Source organism: Crocodylus siamensis, chromosome 5 (genome assembly GCF_052110815.1).
Source record: "Crocodylus siamensis isolate JL-2025a chromosome 5, ASM5211081v1, whole genome shotgun sequence".
Taxonomy (NCBI): Eukaryota; Metazoa; Chordata; order Crocodylia; family Crocodylidae; genus Crocodylus; species Crocodylus siamensis.
The window spans coordinates 44,777,030-44,797,242 of record NC_143399.1 but is presented as its reverse complement, the minus strand read 5'-3'; the positions used below and the strand labels follow the sequence as shown (position 1 = coordinate 44,797,242).

General features: G+C 44.9%; 1 protein-coding gene and 1 long non-coding RNA gene across 2 annotated transcripts; one reads left to right on the top strand and one right to left on the bottom strand.

Moving 5' to 3' along the window:
• Nucleotides 1-2,679: 2,679 nt before the first annotated feature.
• On the bottom strand, nt 2,680-8,904 carry LOC149864005 (uncharacterized). Its single transcript, XR_016442574.1, has 3 exons — nt 8,867-8,904; nt 8,159-8,207; nt 2,680-2,984 (listed from the first exon to the last, which is right to left on the bottom strand). It is a non-coding gene; the product is annotated as an uncharacterized LOC149864005 (long non-coding RNA).
• Nucleotides 3,450-18,122, top strand: GORAB (golgin, RAB6 interacting). Its single transcript, XM_090048858.1, has 6 exons — nt 3,450-3,505; nt 8,502-9,159; nt 9,348-9,666; nt 12,601-12,702; nt 13,300-13,440; nt 16,137-18,122. Exons 2-6 carry the CDS (start codon nt 8,619-8,621, stop codon nt 16,600-16,602), a joined length of 1,569 nt encoding a protein of 522 aa, XP_089904984.1. The 5' UTR covers nt 3,450-3,505; nt 8,502-8,618; the 3' UTR covers nt 16,603-18,122.
• Nucleotides 18,123-20,213: the final 2,091 nt, after the last annotated feature.

Sequence of the window (20,213 nt, the reverse complement as noted above, 5' to 3'; positions counted from 1 at the left end):
AGTAATTACCATTCAAGCTGTGTGTGTAAATGATCATCCTAGTCTGTTTTGATACAAGTCAGAACCTGGGACAATCAGCCCCAGATTAAATTGATCATCTGTTTTTAGCCTAAAAGTAGTTTCTTAATCAGTGAGACCTTTTTGTGTTCTGAAAGTTAAGCCCATATGTAAGTATTTATAGACTCAAAGCCCAAACTTGCTCCTTGTTGTTGAAATCCTTGTTTTTAATCCCATTTAATAAACTTAATCAGTTTTTTAAAATCTTGGATTATTGATGGAGTCATCAATAATCTTCACTGCACAAATTGCAATAGCTATTTCTTCGGGAATGTTAAATTTAGAAGTAAATATAGTTTTAACTGGACCATGTGTATTTGAGAGAGTCAAATATTGTTCTGCCATCTATACATTATTTTGTAAGAGCTCCTATAGTATTAAAAGACTATCTGCTTTGATATGTCTTTCAGCAGGGTTTGAATTAAATTGGCTTTTTCAGTAAAATGAGTGTTTCTCCAAATTTCAGACCATATGAGATCTTGAACTGCGCCTGACAACAACGTGGCTTTCTTGTGAGTTTGCTTTCTTTTTTAAAATTGTTTCCTACTTGAGTAAAAACAACAGAAAATGGAATTGGTTCATTATTATAAAAGCTTGCTTTTACTTATAACATGTTGCTGTAAAAACTTTTTCTGCTAACAGTGTAGTATATGAAATGACTCTATTTTTTAAAAAAGTTTCTAACATAAGACTATAAAATGTAGTCTCCAATCATATATAAAAGAGGTATTGCCCCACACATAATACCCTCTGAAGTGAAAGGATTAGCCTCTAGTTAAAAAAGCTAATGTCACTCTCTAATACTGGTATAAATTGTTCTGCACCTGTATAAATTATGTCTACCTTGGGGCTTCCCTCTAGCCCCCAAAATCTTAACTAGCTAATTTAAGAAGGTATTTCCAATCTGGATTGGAAATATCATGGGAAAAGATGTTCTAGCAGTGTTACATCATCCTCTACAATCAGGTCTGGGCTGAATCATGAAGAGGAGAGTACAAAGATTGAAACTAATAGATGTGGCAAAAATGGTGGGAAGATGATAGAGTTGTTGGAAAGTTTGTTTGTTTGGTGTTTTTTGCTTTGGTTGCCCAAAAGATCTGGGATTTAAAGTTGGTTTTTGTTCTAGAGCAGGGGTGTCCAACCTTTTTGAATGTGAGGCCAGGTTATGAACTTTTTATCACCCAGTGGGCCAGCGAGCCATATTCAGAGACCTTACAGGAAGCGGTATCACATAAGGAAGTAATGTCACATGACCTTTGACACCAATGAAGTTGCAGGAAATGACAGTGAAATGGGTCTGGAAATGTGGTTTAAAATCCAAAATAAAAACAATATAAAAGCAACAATGAAATAATACCAAACACTTAACTAAAATAAACACTTTCACTTCTACTCACTTTTCAATGAACGAAAGAAGCATAATGCAGGCTTGCCTTGGGACACCTGGGTGTATAGCACCAGGCAGAGGAAACCGTGGAGGAGCAGCCAGCTGTTGGCCTCCAGCAGCAGCAGTGAGGAGGAGCGCCTCAGGACACTGCTCAGCTCCATCAGGGATGAGGAGCTCCGTCCTCACACACGGCCACGCATGCACAACCCGCCTCCCTCCTCGCCCCCGGCTCCCATGGAGGAAGAGGAGGAAGGTGTGACAGTGACCTTGTGCTTCCTCCTCACAAGCACATGCATGTGGCATCCCTGCGTGGCTCCTCAGCATCCCACCCAGGGACGCGGCCCCACTGACAGCCAGGCAGTCATGTTTCACACTCATGCACTCATCCCCACACCGGACTGCGCCGCCCCTTCCCCACCAATGCAGTGCAGACTGCCCCTGGCACAGGGCTTAAAGGAGCTGCATGATGGGCATGGAAGAGGTTGGGGGGGGCACTTCAGCCCGGGCCCTGGGACCTGCCTGGTGCAAGCTCAACCGCCCCGGCCTCCATGGCTGTGGTTGGGGGAGCTGAGAGAAGGGCCCTGCTCCCCCCAGAGGAGAGGGTCAGCAGTCACCAGGCAGCCAACTGCCTTGTAGTCCGTGTTTGCCGGTCACCTGCTGAGGGGCTGGGAAGGGACAAGGGCTGGGAATGAAAGTAAAGTGTTTACGTTCAGAAAATGGCTTGGCGGGTCACATGTTGGGCAAGCCAGATCTAGACAAAGTTTTTTGACCTACTTTTCCACTCATTTGATCCAATTTATGCACCCTTGGCCTAAAAGTAGGACAGGAGAATAGTAGCCTTTATCTCTTTCATCCCCCAGTAAATTGTTCCAGTGATGGTTGCTGTAGAAATATCATAAGACAGAAACAGCAAATTCACAGATCTAGGTCACTGTCTTGCAGAGACCATTGATGGCCTCCATTTTTATACATATGATGTTTGTAAACATCCAGTAAAATGACTTCACCATATCCATAATTGTTTCTGGAGAAAACTGGCCAAAAATGCTGGTAATTAAACTGGGGGACTGATGGAACCTGTTAAACAGGAGAGCTGTCTTGCCTAGCGGAGTTTTAGTTAACAATTCAAAAGTCTTTTTTTATATATATATAAGTGTTCTATAAAACACATGGGATTTTTATGCTTGGAATATCTGTAGCAATAAAGAGAAAATGACGCTTCATTTTTGGTTTTAATACGAAAAAATTGGAAGAAAAGGAAGTCCTGAAGTTCAAAATCCCGATCTGGATTTTGTAACTCCACTAGTCTAGGATGAGAATGTGTAGCTTGAGCTCAGCCCAGTATAGCAAGTCACTACATGTGCAACTATAAAATTTGAGATTCACATCCAGATCCTCCACCACTTTGGATCCACCAAGTCTGAGAATGTTTGGACTTTGCCTTGAATGTGGATTTCTTCTGGGCTTGGAATGTCTCCAAGAGGAAGAGGCAAATCACAGTTGCAAAGGTCTGTGCAGTCAAACCCCAATCCTGAAATCCCTACAGGCAAGATAGCAAAACCTCAGAGTTACTAGTACTTACAGAATTAATATAATCAACAAGGATGCCTCTCTTTCTATCTTCTTTCCATACCAAAGCCTGAAATACGATAGGATGGTTCATTCCTCTGGGGCTATCTCACAAGTTCTAGCAGACCTGCTAATTCCTACTGGAGGTAGAAATACAACCCTTTTCCTCCCCTGAGTGGGACCAGTGTATATGGGATGAGTTAGTCATGCAGAACCTGTTAGCATTTCATAGATAAATCTCAGGATTATACATGGCTATCTGGTTATGAGTTCTCTCTCAAAGGGCTTGGAGATGGCAAAACTTCAGAGCCTGGATAATCCCTTACAGATTGGAATATGATGGAAAGTGGGAGGGATGTGGTTAGACACTAAAAACATCCCCTTTTATTGCAGATGATGTATTACTTAAGCCTTTGGTCTGTTGGGTGAAGTTAACAAAGGCAGACTGCTCGTGTCTCTGCATTCCATACTGGGACTTTTTTTTGACTGCAGGTAAATGTTGAGCTATATTTATTTGGGACTGTAATATGTTTAAACCTATCATAAGACTTATATACTAGATAGACAAAATACTTGCATTCCAAGGCTATGCCTGTGAGCTGATAGTATTATTGATTGCTTTTTTTTGCTTTTTTTTTCCTTCAGCTGTACTTGTGTCGTCTCATTCTGTCCCACCCTCCCACCAATACTTTATTAGAATGAAGCTGAGGCATGGAGTACCTAATAAATACAGTATCCCTGTAGTATGTAAAATGAGAATTATGCATGATAGTTAAGATTAAACTACAAATAAATCCAAAGAAACTAAAGTCTGAAAATGTACATTCTGGGCACTCAAACTATTTTCACTTTGAGATGTTACAGATTCCTTTTTTGTTTCCACAGTACAGTGAACTCTTACACACACTGCCTCAGAACTGAAAAAAAAAAAAGAAAAAAAAAAGAAGTTACACTTTTCCTAGAGCATGTACTTTACTGAACTTGATATAATCCCTGCTCATTAAGTGCACTGTATTATGGGTGCTCTGGTATTAGCAGCTATGAGACTGACCAGCCTCTAATAGCAGGCCTGAAACTGAGTAGCACTGAAAATGGCAGAAGATAGTATTAGGGCTGCCTGTGAAGGGCAGGGGTGGCTAGCCTGCAGCACAAATGGCATAGGCAGCCTCTGTATGTGGCATGCAACAGGGCAGGGAGCAGAAAGTAGAGCCACAGATCAGGCAGGGGAAAAAGATTGGAGTGGTACTTGGGTTTGGTACAGGGCTAACTTGTGACCAACCTATCAAAAAATGTTGGCCACCATTGATCTAGAGCAGTAGTGTCCAACCTTTGACGCTGTGGGCTGGGTTGAATGTGTGGTGTGAGATGGATCCATAGGCCAGATCCAGTCTGTGGGTCTAATGACCATGTGACCACAACCACTGTGGCCACAGCCCCATGCTATATCAGTTCTGTCAACCTACGTCTGCTAGTCTGGGCCCTGACCCCTCACATAGGACCATGTCACTTGACCCATGAGGCTTGGAAATTTTGGTGGTGGGGGAGCCATGGAGCTTTGTTGCCGCTCCCATTCATCATATTTCCAGATCACATGGTTCTGTGGGCAAGGGGGTTGAGCACTAGGGCAATGTGAAGCTTCAGTAGCTGGTTTTCAAATTGGCCTGATTTGGTGGCTGAATCTCCAAATCTGAATCGAATCGGGAGACCAGTTAAAAGCTCTGAATCAATTCAGAAAAGTTTCGGTGCTGATTTAGAGATTTGGCCATAGACTAAACAGGCAGCAGTCCTCACCATGCTGGACACAGCTGCCTCCAGCTGGTAAGTCTGTGCTGGACAGAAGTAGGAGGAAGGGGGCATGGGGGAGGGAGGAATTGGGGCTGGGACAAGCTGCCAAGCTGGGGGGGGGGGGCCAGGACTCTGGGAAGGGGGCTTCCACCACTGCGCACCGCTGGTCTGGGAGGGTGTGGGAGCGGGCGTGTGCCCCCGGAGCTGTGTGGGGTGGGCTGGGCCAGGTTGTGCTCCAGGAGGCTAGCCCCAGCCACCCACTGCTGGGCTGTGCTCCACGGGGCGGGTGGAGCCAGGGCTACGCTCCGGATGGCTAGCCCCAGCCACAGCCTGGAGCCCAGCCCTGGTTCCACCCGCCCCACAGAGCACAGTGGAGCAGGGGTTATGGGGACAGGGATGGGCTGCAGCCACCCTAAAATTCACCATAGCCCTTGCCACCGGTCCTGCTCCGATCCCGGTGCATGCGCCCAACCCCATGCCTTGCCGCTGGTCGGCCGGCCAGGGCAAAGCTGCAGCTTATCCGAGAGGCACAGGGAGGCTGGATGAGCAGCGGGAGGGCATAGCCCCTACTCCCAGCGCCTTCTACTGCCCAGCCAGCCCCGCTCCGATCTAGGTGCATGTGCCCGCCCTCATGTCCTGCCACTGCTCACCCAGCTGGGGCAAAGCTGCGGCTTGTCTGGGAAGTGCAGGGAGGCTGGGCAGGCAGTGGAAAGGCATAGCCCCCACTCCCAGTGCCTTCTGCTGCCCGTTCAGAGTGCAGCCTGGTCCCACCCACCCCACACAGATCTGGGTGCATATGCCCACTCCCATGCCCTCCTGGACCAGCAGCACATGGCGGGAGCCCCCTTCTTGTGTCCCGTACCCTCCTGCCCCAGTTGGACAGCTTTGTCCCAGCCCCAATCCCTCCTTCACTGTGGGGGCATTGATCTGCCTGCCCCCACCATGCCCCTTCCCTCCCCTCTTTGCCCACCACAACAAACTTACCAGCTGGAGGCAGCTTGTGTCCAGCGTGGCGAGGACTGCTGCCTGTTCAGTCACTGATTCGATTCGGAGGAGATTCAGCCCAATTCAACAGTTGATTCTCCAACTCCAAATTGAACCAGGAGACCCATTAATCTCTCCGAAACAAATCTGACGCCTCTAAAAACCATTTGAAGAGATTCGATGATCTGCCATAGACACAGTTTTATATGTTTTTTCTATGTACCTTGAGGTGCCAGGCGTGGCTTGTGAACGCAGAGATGGTGGGGCAGATAGACCATCCTACAGGAGCATGGGAGGGTCCCCCATGTGCTTGGCGGCAGACTCTATGGGGGAACCCCCCCCCACCCCTAGCTTGGCAGCTGGTGCCTCCTGGGTCTGGTGGGGCACCCGGGGTCCCCCTGCAGCCAAGCTGGGGTGGGGTGGGGAGTACTAGGGCCCCCCCCCCCGCACTCTGCATTGAACCCGGAAGTAGACCAGAAGTACTTCTGGTCTACTTCTCGGTCGGCTGCTGAGCACGTGAGGAACCCAAATCTCAGTGGCCAAATATCCGACTCTTCGCATCCAAATTGGCCAGATCGAATCAGCACAGTATTTTGAATTGCTGTCCCTCTGAATTGGTCAAATCTGAAGAGAATAGTTGCTGCTTTACACAGGCCTACTGAGCACCCCAATCTAGAGAATTGGTGCCCCTGATCTAGAGCACTATCAACTTAAACTGTGTATATAACTATTTAATTGTTTACCATACTCTGGTATTACCAACTTTGAATAACTAGTCCCTGTCACTTTTTCAAGGCTTCCAATAGCAGCCTTTTGCCAGTTGATTGCCTTTCTCTATTTCTAGTGCAGTTAAAAAGAGTACAATTAGTTACAAAGGAAACACTTACTATAACTATGCAGTTTAACCTATGGGTGCTCAATCCCCAGCCCATGGTCCACATCTGGCCCACAGAGGCGTATCTTTTGGCTCATGGGGCTTCCTAAGGGTCTGGAAACTTGGCAGTGGGAGAGTGATAGGAATGTTATTGCCACTCCCCTGCTGCCAAATTTCTTGACCCATGAGGAGCCTTGCAGGCCAGATACAATGGTTTTGTATGCCAGTACATAGCTTCATTGCATCCAGGCATGTAGGGTCAGACCATCATGTTGGATCTGGTGCACAGCCTGAGCCCGTGTACCTCATCTGGCCTGTGGGACCAAGAGGTTGGACACCATGGAGTTAACAGCTAACAACTGAGTTTCCAAGTAGACATTGGGGCTGGACAATGCTATACGGTTAAGTGCTTCATGTACTTTAATCCAGTGATTCTCAGCTGGAGTGTTGAGGCATGGGGTAACACAAGATCCTTTAGAAGGGTACTGCAGGAAGTATGAGGCAATAAGTGAAGGTGCAAGGGGATAAGCAGATATGGGCAGGCTTAGCTTCTCCCTGTCTGGCTGTTCCCCTGCCCACACTACCTGCCCTCTGCAAGGAGGCAAGTACTGTAATAAATTAGCTTTTGAATGGAGTGCCACTCAATTCCCAAGTCATGGAGGGGTGCCTTGAGGTTGAGAACCACTGACTTCATGTGCAAAAAAAAAAAAAAAAAGGCTAAATTTCAACATTGGGTAAGAAACTGGGACTGTTATGTGGTTAAATGAATGATGCATTTCTCCAGTATGCATACAAGAGGCGAGTACACTTTAGCTAAAATACCTTGAAATTTCATTCATGCTGTTTGAAAACACGTGTGCACGCACAAACGCATGCACACCTCCACCCCCGTGCTGAAAAAGCATGGTAGTGAAACCATTTACTCAAAATAGGAAAAACCAGAATTAAAGTTACCTGTGCAACATAATGGATATGCATGAAGAGGACAAATTTATGTTACGGGGTTTAATTACATGATCTCATATTTATGGGTGGGGGTTTTTTCCTTTCTGCTTGTGACCCTGGCTCACTTGGTCCATAGGAGGGACAGTGCTCACTTGCTAAGTACTGAATCAGTATTTTGTTTTCTCCTTATCATTGTGTAGCCCCAGGTCTCATTTGCCACCCACACTCTGGTCACAAGTATCTGGTAATTTATTTTTGTTTTTTGGCTATCCAAGAGATTGATTTTTCTGAGTACAGGATTAGAAAACATTGCCCAGAATTTCTGTAAATCTGACACTGCTGTCTCAAGACCTCCCCCCTCCCCCCCCCACCAAACAAGGGACATATACAAGTAGCAATGATCACTGAAAAACCCTCAAGCTAGCATTCATCTGCCTTAACTAGGAGCCTACCTTCTCTCTTCCTATTATTCCTGCTCCATCTGCTTCAGTATCCCCCACACTGCACACAAAATGAGGAACCGCTACAGACAAGTCTCCTTCACTACGCACACCTACCTCATCTCCTGAGGAGGTCCAGTCTGTGCACTGATTTAAAGTAGGAGTCCTGTGCAAAAAATACTATGATAGCTTAATTTGTGATCACAATGCATATAGATAAGATTTTTAATTATATCTTAATTAGCCCTCTTAACGCTAACCTTAATTCTGGGATTTCCTAACTACTGAGTGCTTGACCTTAGGACCCGAATGGGATTATTCTCTAGTGTGGGGGGATTGTGTGTGTGCATGACACCGAAACACTGCTGTTTAGCTCCTTGGGCCCATTTGGGACCTAGACTAAAATGAGAGATGAAACTTAGGATAGCTTTCTTTTTTTTTTTTTTTTATCTCCTTGCAGGGTTTCATTCATTATAACAGTGAGACTGGCATCCACGTGTGGGTGGGCACAGAGCGCTGCCACTCGAGCTCAGAGGAACCGGTGGCAACAGCAGGTGGCTGCCCTCCGCGCACCAGCATGGCAGGTCCTTTGCCAGTGGTTCTGGACTCGCTGAGCCTCGAGTTTTCCTGGGGAAGATGTGCTAGGCGGCTAATTAGTGTGTGCTCTCACAGGCCCAGACTCCTTGGCCTGTTTCCCCCAAGCTACACCCTTTCCACGCCTTTTCTCCATCACGTGTCCCTTTCTGGCTCTTGGGCACATATCCCTGCCTCACTCTTTGGGGCAAACCCTTCCCCAAGTTCCCTCCCCGCCCTCCATGCACAGACCCTCTTCTACGCCGTTCCCGGTTGCTTCCTTCCGGCTCCCACCTTTCCCCCCTCCCAGCATCCCCTGCGAACGCCCCTCCTCCAGTTGATTCCCTGTAAGCCCCGCCCCGCGGGTCTCAACCCGCCCCTGTGCCCATGGCAACGCGCTAGGCCCCGCCGGGCTGCTAGTTGTGCTTCCTGCTCGCGGGGCCCGGACGTGGCAGCGGAAGGCGGAAGCGGCGCCGGCGCCATGGCGGGGGGATGGGCTGGCTTCTCCGACCAGGAGCTGCGGAGGCTGCGGGGCCAGCGCGCAGGTAGCGGGAGCCGGAGCCGGGCAGGGGCCGCGGGGAGGCGGTGCTCGTCAGCCCAGCTCCGGGCCGGGCCGCGACTGGGTGTCCGGGGCAACCCTTCCCGCCGCCGCCGGGCGCGACAGTGGGGGGGAGGCTGCGCTGGCGGCAGTCACCTGGTCCTCCCTCAGCGCCGTGTCCTTCTTCCCGAGCAGATCCTGCCGACCCTCGCGACCCCCCGCGCCGGCCCCCGTCGGCCGGCAAGGGCCGCAAGCAGCTGCAGCGAGAGCGAGCGCTTCAGCAGCAAAGCCAGGGGCCGGGGCTGCCGCCCTCCGCGCCTCCCGAGCAGCTGCTGTCCGTGCCCGGGCCCGGGCCCCGGCCGCGTCCTTCTCCCGGGGGTCCCTGCCCACCGGCAGAGCCAGGGCAGCAAGATGCCGGGCACCCGCACAAGGACCTGGACCTGGACAGCCCTAACGGCACGGAAGACGCTCCGAGCCTCCCTGCAAAGCTGCTGGAGAAAAAGAAAGTGGAATTGTTAGTAAGTTTGTGAAAGAGAGGGATTGTTTTTTTCCTTCTTCACTTGCTCCTGCTGGGGTGCGCTAAACCGAAGCTTTAACATTGAGTCATGCTATACTTTTTTTTTGGGGGGGGGGGGGGGGAATAAGCAATGTTCTCACTTCCCTCGCGCTTATCTTTGGTTCGTTATCTGATTTGGGTTGAAATCTAACATAGGCCCAAGTCCTGCGATCTGATCCTTACAGATAGGAGGCCTGTTGTTTTCAATGGACTTTACGCAGATCGAGCTGCAGGATGGGAGCCATGAGATCTGGAGCTGGGGCATCAAACTCATCTGGCCCCTGAGCCAGGTGAGGGGTGCTGGGCTGGATCAGGCCTACAGACCAGTTCCATGTACTGGAGCCAACGCACAGGACCTCACGATCCTCCCTGAATTTCTTTAAATCAGAATAATTTTTGTGACTTGCTCAGTTTTGATAATTTAGCCAGCCAGATTGGAAACAGGCTGTCTTTGTTTACCATAACTGTTTTGTCCATGTTTGTTTCTAGATATTTCTGAATTCCTAGAAACAACAAGATCTTAAACTCCGAAAGAAAGGAACCAAATTGTCGTTTCAAAGTTTAAGGAGAAGTGTAACTGGTAGGGTTAGGATGAGACCCTCATAAGGCTCAAGTTACCTCTACTTTGGCCCTTCATAGGGTTTCTTGTACTCCTTTCCTGTAGCTTCTGCTGCTGCTAAGCATCGGAGAAGGGTCCTGGACCTAGATGGCCTTTGTGTTTCATGGAGTACACCAGTTCTTGTGTTTCTGATTCAGACTTTGGATAGCGGTTTACTAAAAGAAATTCCACCTTCCTTTGATGTTGATTAGGATGTTATATAAATGGTTAGCTGTATTAAGTGTGTGTGTGTATGTGTATTATTTTTCTTGTATATATATAAGATGGGTATCTAAGGTGCATGCTGTACTAAGACAGACAGACAGTTTTTTTTGTGTTTGTACATGTGTTACATCTTGGGCTTCTTTTCATGAATATATCCATGTACTGTCTTGTTCTTGATACTTAGAACTAGTACTAAGACAGCACTAGTACTGCATAGTATTCTCATCATTCTTCCTGTAAAGCAGATAGATGAAACTTCACCCTGGTAATATGATGTGGTGTGCTGGGGTAAAAAAAAAAAGACACTTAGCCACCAGCAGCTATATTGGAAAATAGATTAAACTATTTTGTCCAGTTAAGATGAATTCATAGCTTGTTATCCAACTGGGCTGTCTAACCATTGGCCCCTAGGCTGCATCCTGCCGTCAGTGTAGCCTGCAGGTTGTACCCTGCCCAACTGCGACTTCCCCCATTACTCCAGTTGCTGCAAGGGTGTAGCAGCTAGAGTCTCTGGGGAAGGGGAGCATGATGGGAGGCTCAGTGAGCTTGCTGCTCACACAGCAGTAAGGGGGCTTGGGTGTGGGATTCCCACTGTTCATGCAGGAATGGGGTTGGCAGGGGTAGGGGGATTGCTTGCATTGGTGGCAGAAGGGAGTCTGAGGCAGAGAAAGGAGGGGGCAGGTGCTACATGCAACAGAGGTTCCAGGGAACTTGGCATGTGGCTCAGGCCATGCAACTGAAACAGTATGCAGCCCCTGGCTACTGAAGTTGTGCAGCCCTGCTATAAAATATTTTTCCATGCTGGCCGTTAGGTCTCAAATAGGGAAGTCTAAGGTGGAGGTATCAAACCTATGGTGCACTGACTTGATCTGGCTTGCAGAGCCTCAGCATCCAGCCCCCAGTGCTGCCCCAAGTCTGGTTAGACCCATAATGGGGTATGGTGCAGACATGCTTTCACAGGCTGGATCCATCCCACAGATCCCATCTCCTCCTCCTCCCACTCCCCCATACCTGATCCACTGGCCACTCTAGCCGCCCTGGGACCTGCACTGTGTGCAGTGGGGCTCCCAGAATGGGTGCTGCATGTGGTGGCTACCCTGGCTAGACTGTGCTACACATGGCATCTGCTCTAGGACACACACCTTGCGTGGTATCTGCTCCAGGCAGTTCAGGACCTGTGCTTCACATGGTGCTCATACCTACTGTGTGCTGTATGTGTCCCTCATTTGCTGGAGTAGGTTCTGCATGACATGTAGTACAGCTGCTGCTCCAGCCAGACTGTGTTGTATGCAGTGCCTGTTCTGGCTTCTCTGGGATCTATGCCATACAGTGTGGGTTCTAGACTGGCTGGAGCAGCCACCGATTAGGGGGTCCTTGGGCCTGATCTGGCCATGGGCTGGTCCCAAGCCACTCTTTTGGCTTGCCAGATGAGATTGACACCCCTGATTTAAGGTAAATTTCATTTCATGGAAAGGAAATTTATCTTAAAATAATACAGTTGTGTTTACTTTGGTGTCACCTTGGGCTGAGGAGACTTCAGAACAGACGGTGCTTGGGAGGGGAATAGTCTGTGCACACATGGAAGAGCAACATGCAGACTTCTTCAATCCTTTTTGAACAAATTCAAATGCCGCTTATTTTTGTCGCTTCTCATCTGAAACCATCGATCATTCTCTGGGATTGGGATTAGAGTCTATTGCTTGACATGCATCAATTTAGAGTGAAAGATCCCACCTTTTTCTAGGCAGATTCTATATGCCCTCAGTCTAGTAAGCGATGTTTAGGCCTAGTTAAAGGAAGAATTAACCTTAAGCTCTTCGTTTCATAGAAAACCCTTGCCTGTATTTCCAGACTTAAATTTGTTGACCATCTCCTTATACTAATACATTTCTAACACAACAGTGTACCTTTTTGATGCCCATGGAACCAAAGTGTTGATCTGCCCTTGGAGTGCACATCAAGGATTTCCACTGAACCAACGAAGTGAAACAAGGAGAATCTGACTGCTGGCTTAGAGACAGGAAAGGAATAGCCTTTACTGATAACTCTGTTTGTTTATCAATGACCAGGCAGGAGAAATCTCGATGGGAAGTCCTGCAGCAGGAACAGCGGTTGATGGAAGAGAAGAATAAACGCAAAAAGGCACTCCTGGCCAAAGCCATTGCTGAGAGGTGAGGCACCTGTTCTGCACTAAAATAGAAATAATATTTATTACCCAAGTCTCATAATGCTTCTTCATTTGAGTGTCTTATAAACTGTCTTGTAATCCTTTCAAAAGGATCTGCATGATGCAAAATTAGTCTGATAAAAGAAAATTAGCTTTAAGTTCCAATTGAATACACAGTGGGGAAGTGGGGGCACAAGACCAATATCAAGTCACCAACTACCTTCACATGAAGCAGGGGTATATGGATATGAATGAATTGGGCTTCTGTTTAGAAGATGGGACAGGATCACATCATTGATACTAGCTTGTTAAATATTCCAACTTTGACTCTGAATGAAGAAAGGTTATAAATTTGGAGAGGTTTTGCTATGTTTGTATAGCTACAGAGTCATGAAGTTTTTTGTAACAATTTGTTGCATCTGTCAGCAGTCTAAACCTTAGCAGATTTTTCTGATCCCCAGGCATGTGAAAAGAAAGATCAGAAAGCATAACAAAAGAGACACATTTGGGTAACCAGCAAGAAGCTGGTGGGTCTGTAATTAAAACATAGCATGTTAGATTATGATAGGATGCTTTTAAAACAGGTGTTTTCTTTTTCCAGATCAAAACGAACTCAGGCAGAAACAGTGAAACTAAAACGGATCCAAAAGGAGCTACAAGCTCTGGATGACATGGTATCTGCTGACATTGGGATCCTGAGGAACCGAATAGATCAGGCCAGTGTGGACTATTCATATGCTCGGTAAGCAATGAACAGGAAAGCAGGGGAGTAGTCTCTGAAAAGCCTATGAAGAAAATCTGTTTGAAGAATGGCTCACAAGCACTGCTGTGTTATCAGAAGGTGGGCTATTTCTTCCTTTAATAAAAAAAAAAAAATGTGTGTGTGGGGTGGGGAGGGTGTTAAATACATACAACAGCAGCCAACAGCATGTATTGTATTTTCTGAACCATTTAAAACCAAAGTCTGGTTTAAGACAACACCTAAATTCTGTTTCGGTCAATGAGACTGAATTGGGTTTAAGGAGGTTCGCATATATTGAAGTGGTTTTCTGTTCTGGGACCAAAAGTTAGGTGACTTCAGACTTGGTCTTCTCAGTGTTCTTTTAATCATTCTAGTAGGATTTTCTTTTACCAAGGGATTGCCAATTTGGTGATTCCCTTTAGTACACAAAATTAATCAGAATGCCTCATTAGTCCACGGGTAAACCACAACATCAGTATATAAACATCAGTATGTTTATAGAACTATTTAATGAAATAGTGGTGTTTAGTTGTGGTTTTGAGTTTGCTATTTAGTGTATTTAAACTTGTAATTCTCCTTATGACTTCTGCTATACATTGACCACAGGCCAATAAACATGGTAATTAGCTTTTAAATCAATACCAGCGGTAGCTAAAAATCAAGGATTTCTATTGACTAGTTATACTTTAAAATGTGTCGGGAACTGGCTGACAGTTTTACCAGTTCAACACATTCTGGGCAATCTGTCAATTTCATATCTTCAACAGAGAAGTGAGACTTTAAAAACACTTCTTCAGAAATTATAAACTTATGTCAGCTTATCACAATAATAAACTGATACTCATTCAAATTGCATTTTAAATTCACAGTGGTAGAATAGCATACATAAGAACCACCTCATGCTTACTGGAGAAGATATTTCAATAACAAATGTGAAGAAAGCAAGGTGTGTAGAAAAAGGAAGGCAAAGGTCTAAAATACCTAATGATTTTGTTGTTTTTCTGTATAGCCATTTTTTTTCAAAGTTTGGAAAACAAGTTACTCATGGATTTAGTTCTATAGACTGTACCATCCACTGCAAAAATCTTGTATTTTTTAAACAGTGCCTTTTTAGGTAATTATTCAAGTCTTTACCTTGTGTTTTAAGGCTGAAGTCCAAATTATTTTTTAGGAGCCAAGATATGCAGTATTTATAGTTCTATGTGCACAGTTGGGGGCATATGACTATTGCCATGGAATGAAATATATATAAATAGGATATGCCAAAAAAAAAATACTGAATGCAGGTAGAGGTTGTACTTAGGCAAAAATTTCCACAGCAACCTTAATTTCTGCTCACTGCTTGGGTGCTTCAGTCAAGTCCTTCATTATATAATCTATAATTCCTTAGGGAGGGAAACAGAAGTGGCCATTTTATGGACACTACAGACATGTCTCTGTCAGAGACAGTGTTGCATCTGGGCACAGTGTTGTGCAGTTATTTTGTACTGAGGCATGCTTCTGCATTTTGTTCTATTTTCTCAAACCAACAAAAGGACCACTGAATCATTCTGTTGTTTGATAATCAGATATCTGAATCTAGTTTTATGAAGATGACCTCTGTTTATTCAGATCTCTCCAAAAAAAAATTATACTTAAGGATGTACTCTGTCATAAGGTATAAGATGAGGTCATTCTGCATAGAGACACTCCCAGTTTCTGATATCTTTCCCCTAGTTCAGGGTTTTCAACCTTTTTTGGGTCAGTATATCTTCAGTGGCCAGTTGAGCTGGGGCGGGGGGCAGTGGCCAATGCAGGGTGGGTGTGGGGCAGGCAGCAACCAGTTGATGAGCGGGGAGGGGAGGGGTCTCTTGCTGCTGATTTGATGACCGTGGTGGCAGTGCCAGTTGCCAAGTACCCCCTGAGGCCATCCCAAGTACCCCCAAGGGAGTGTGTACCCCTGGTTGAAAACCCCTGCCCTAGTTGATTAGAATATATAGCTGTCTTGATCATGTTTGAAAATGCTGTACTGTGTTGATGCTGGTATATTCACATTAACTAAGTGCTATATTTAGTTATCTCAGTAAATATAAAAAAGTCACTTTTTATTAGAATATTTGTCATGACAGTATGAGGATTGTAAGCATGGTCTGCACTTATGATACAATTCTGCATCCAGTGCTATGCAACAGTTGTAAAATAGACTGCCTCACCACCCAATGATCACAAGTCACTTTGTGTGGGTGTTTGCAAAGATGGGAAAGCACACTTTTTAGAGAAGATTTGAAATGGAAACACTACCAATTTTAATAGCTTTGCGTCTTTTGATTGCTGATCAGTAATTTTAAACATGAATCAATTCTGGTGCTTTCTGAGCAGTTAATTGCACATTGGAATATGTGAAGCATCTCTTAAAACTATTCTAATAAGTGTTGCATTTATTCCATTTCTATATTTTGGGCTAGAGAGCTAATTTCTGGAATGTACCAACCAGGGAATTTAATGCTCTGGTTTTCTTCTGTTGGCATAATGTCTCTTTCTTTCTTTTTAAAAAATATTGAGTAATGTTCCCATGTGATGTTCTGTGCGTCATAATCCATCTCAGAGGAGACTGCATTTCAGGGGCAAATGAAGTATTCATTCAAGCATCTAATTTTTTGTAAACTATGTTGTGAGTCTTCAGGATGAATAGCATAATAGAAATCCTATTTTTGCAGGAAGCGATATGACAAGGCGGAGTCAGAATATGTAGCAGCAAAGCTGGATCTCCAACGCAAGACTGAGATCAAGGAGCATCTCACTGAGCACCTTTGCACTATCATACAGCAGAATGAACTCCGTAAGGCCAAGAAACTGGAGGAGTTAATGAAGCAGCTTGAGGTGGAGGCAGACGAAGAAAATCTGGAACTTGAGATAGAGGTAGAACGGATGCTGCAACAGCAGGAAACAGAAGCAGTGAGACAGACTGCCCAGGTACAAAGTCTGTCTCAGACTGGTGCAGAAAATGCAGCTCCACATGCTACAGTAAAGGAGAATGAGTGCATGGACCATGAAGCTTCTGGGATAGAACAGTTAGTGATACAGCCTGAAAATTCCTGTAACAACTCCTTTTCAGATATGGACAATCAAAACCAAACAGTGAACGCTACCCAAGACAACTCTCCAGCTTGCACTGATACATGACTATTGTATTCACATAGAGTAGCCTGTGATGGATGGTATACCTTACTGCATACTTGCATGCAGTAGGTTATCCTTATGCTTCCGTGGTTTCAGCAGTGTGCAGTCCTTTTAAGCGGTCTTCCTTTGTGTATGTCGTTTATTATTATTATTATTATTGTACATATTTTGATTTATGATTACTTGTAGTGGTCTTCTATCAGCATCCTTCACTTGTGGTTGTATTTGTCCGAATCATTTCTTGTTCAGTAGGCCTGTTTTCCCCAAATATCTTTACTGATGTCGGACTAATCATGGTGCTGTGGGGAAATGTGGTTTATAAAAAGGGAGGACTACAAAATTCATAAAAATTCCCAAACATTGTTCAGAGAAGTTGTGTACCTACTTGAGAAGCTGTTGGGTCAGATTAGGTTTTATTGCAGATTGTGCTCTTTTTCCCTTTGTGGCAATATGACACTTTCTTTCTTTCAATGTGTCAACAAATTGCTTTGACTGTTTCCAACAACTTTGAAACCTAGTTGGGTCCTGAACATCAGTCACCTTCTTTTTGATATCATAGGTGGTAATCTTACAAATGGGTGTAAAACTGGGTATTGGAATGTTACTGAAAATGGCAAAGCTGTCTCTCTAAGATTTTTATTGTAACTATCATTTTAAAAAGAAGTAATTATAGTAAAATTCTCAACATCTGGCTTTGTGGGGCCTATTTATGGAATTACAGCATCAGTTATAACTTTGCGCAAATTTCAGGTGGCACAACTTAGTAGATGGTAGAATAAATGAAAGTCATTATGGAAAGAAACACTACCATGATAGCTGCCTTAAATTCACAGAAAGCAAATTGGCATTGATACAACACTTTCTGTAATACAAATGCTTTCTGTAATGTTCAGTAGACTAAAGCTAAGGTATTTTCTTGCAGTAAGAATGTGTTGTGAGCCTTTCAATATCTGGCTAATTTGCCTTGTTGGTTTTGGAGGAATTTAAAAAAAATATATACCAGGTGAGGAAATACACAGGAATAGGAGGACCTCTCCAAGCATCGAGTGCCTATACATGTGCTCTGATGTGTTCTGATTAGAACATGTCAGACGAGACTCAATTAATAGCGTCTGCTGGAGCATTCTAATTAGAAAGCTCCAGCGTGCCACAGTGTCTCACGTATTCAGTGTCCCATGCTTCAAAATGGTGGGACACTGAATAAACAAGTTGCTGTGGTGTTTTATTTGCAACTGGTCCTGGGAGCTGCTCTAATTAAAATGCCCCCACCACCCAGAAGCACGTGTGTAGGCACCCATTGTGCTTTGCAAATCCAATGACAGTTTTCAGAGCTGCATGCTTTGTGGCAAAGGACAGCCTTTCATTATGGAATTGTGTGTTTCTCTAACATGCGATACACCTGGCACACTTCATCGATAGATCACTGGGATAATGTCACACAATACATACATGGACCAGTTGTTTCTGACTTTAATGATTGAAAACTGACTGTCACTTCATTTTATTAAAAAATAAATAAATCAGTGCATCTTCTTTTGTGATTTATTTGTTTTCAGTTACCATTTTGAATAGACTGTTTTTCCACAGAAGGTTTATAAGGCAGAGTTAAATATATTATTTGGCAAACCTCCCTCTGTGTGAAACCAGAACCTTAAGGGTGACTGTTCAAAGGAAAACATTAAAACAAAATCCTTTAGAGCTGCATCCTTTTACCTGTATTCCAACTTACTGCAACCTTGGGGCAGTACTGTAAAACATTTTCCTTTTTATAGTGGCCGCAGTAAGTATCTTCCGGTGGAGAAACAGAGTTTTAGAGAAGGTCTCCAAGTGCTCTTCCAATTGCTATCAATAACTGTGGTAAATACAAAATGACAGGTTAGCAAATTCAAAAACAGTCTTTGGTCTATCATATGAATTCCTAATGTATATAGGATACTATATGGTAATGCCACACTGCTATAAGAACCCCTTTTACTTTCTTGGAAAGAGTCCTGAAAGAAATGAAAATGAGATCTTACTATTCTGAAATTAGGACTGGCCTCACTTATTCATGTCATTATTATAAATTGCCACAGTGATTGTAGGGCACCAGCTGACAAAGTAGAGACCTCAGTAAGAGTACTTAAGCACCACATTTATTCATTTTGTTTGCTGACTCAACAGCAAGATCCTGCATTCCTAAAGCCTTGGGCTACATTATCCTTTTTGTAGTTTCAACTGGTTAGATATAGTTTTAAAAAACAAAGAAATACCTAGCCATGGTCTTTCCAGTTAAATAAATAATTTTCTATATAATTCATGGCTTCATCGGATGTTAAAAATCAAAAAAAAACCCCCAAATTTTAATTCAAGATTTAGTTAAAAGCACCAAAAAGCCTCACTGAGGCACTGACATGCAAAGCCAGTTTAAAGTAACATGGTGCTTCCATTAAAGTGTTTTTTGTTTTGTTTTACATCTGCAAGCAGCCCATGTTTATATATTACGAAAGTGAAAACTTTCTAGCAGTAATGTCATGGCTAAGGATCCATCTTCATATGAGAAAAAGGGGGGCATTATTAAAAGTTTCTGATCTTGCTCTAACTTGTTTCTCTACAAGCTACTGTGTTGTATCCCAAGCAAATCAAAAGCCCAGTGAATTGATCTACTCTTCATTACGGTTGTGTTATCCATTCAGGCAGTATAAGCAATACCATTTGACTGAAGTGTCTAACTATAACAGTTCATGAATAACATACGCACATGATGAACACTGAACCTCCGACAAGCTGGAATGTGTCTGAAGAAGTCCCTGGAGAACTGTAAGAAGCTGATCAGTAGCAAAGTCTGTCAACGACTAACAGTAACAAGGGAGTGTTGTCTCAAAGAAATCTTCAAAAGAACGTAAGCACTAGGAACCCAAGTCCCATTGTTCCCTTCCACAGGACTGAATTATAATCCTGTATTTACCCAAATCCAAGATTACTCTGAATTTAAGATGACCTCCTGCCCCCATAACTAGATTCTATACGTAATGTGTTATAATTTTCCATGGATAGAATCTAATTAGTGGAAGGTTGTTTTAAATTCATCCCGCCTGCTTCTGTGATGGGGAAAGTAGTGGTGGGGTAGAAGGGCCAGACCTCTGCTCCTTGCTCCCTTGCCACTTGTCTGCCCTGCTGCCTGCCACCTGCTCTCCATGCTTGTTCCTGCCCCCTTGGCTCCTTATACCTGACCCCTGCTGCCTGTTTCCCCTCACCCACCTGCTGCTTACCTGCTTTTGCAGCTCTACTCCAGCTACAGGGCAGTCGGCAGCAGCGGTGGCCCTATTCTGGCCATGGAGAAGCAGTGGCAGTTTCCTGGCTGGGTTGGGGTTGGAGGGACCAGAGCCAGAGCAGAAGGGAAGAGGAAGAAGGGACAGCTGGGATGGAGGAGGAGATGAGTAGGCTGCAGTCTCCCTTGTGCGCCTCCCAAGCTGCACAGGTGGGTTTCCCTTGTCCATGCCCTCTCCCCTGCTAAAGCTATTCTGGTCTGGGGCAGGCATCAGCTCAGCTCTGGCATCAGCCTTGATCCTGAGGCCAAAGCTGGAGCTGAGCTGCTGCCTGCCCCAGGTGAATACTCGAATCCAAAATGAGTC

Bases quoted from the DNA above. Each gene is read 5' to 3' on its own strand.
- GORAB (XM_090048858.1), top strand. From the start codon at position 8,619: ATGGCAGGTCCTTTGCCAGTGGTTCTGGACTCGCTGAGCCTCGAGTTT. The intron at 9,667-12,600 runs GTTAGTAAGTTT...ATCAATGACCAG, and splicing joins GAGAAAAAGAAAGTGGAATT to GCAGGAGAAATCTCGATGGG. The intron at 12,703-13,299 runs GTGAGGCACCTG...TTCTTTTTCCAG, and splicing joins GCCAAAGCCATTGCTGAGAG to ATCAAAACGAACTCAGGCAG.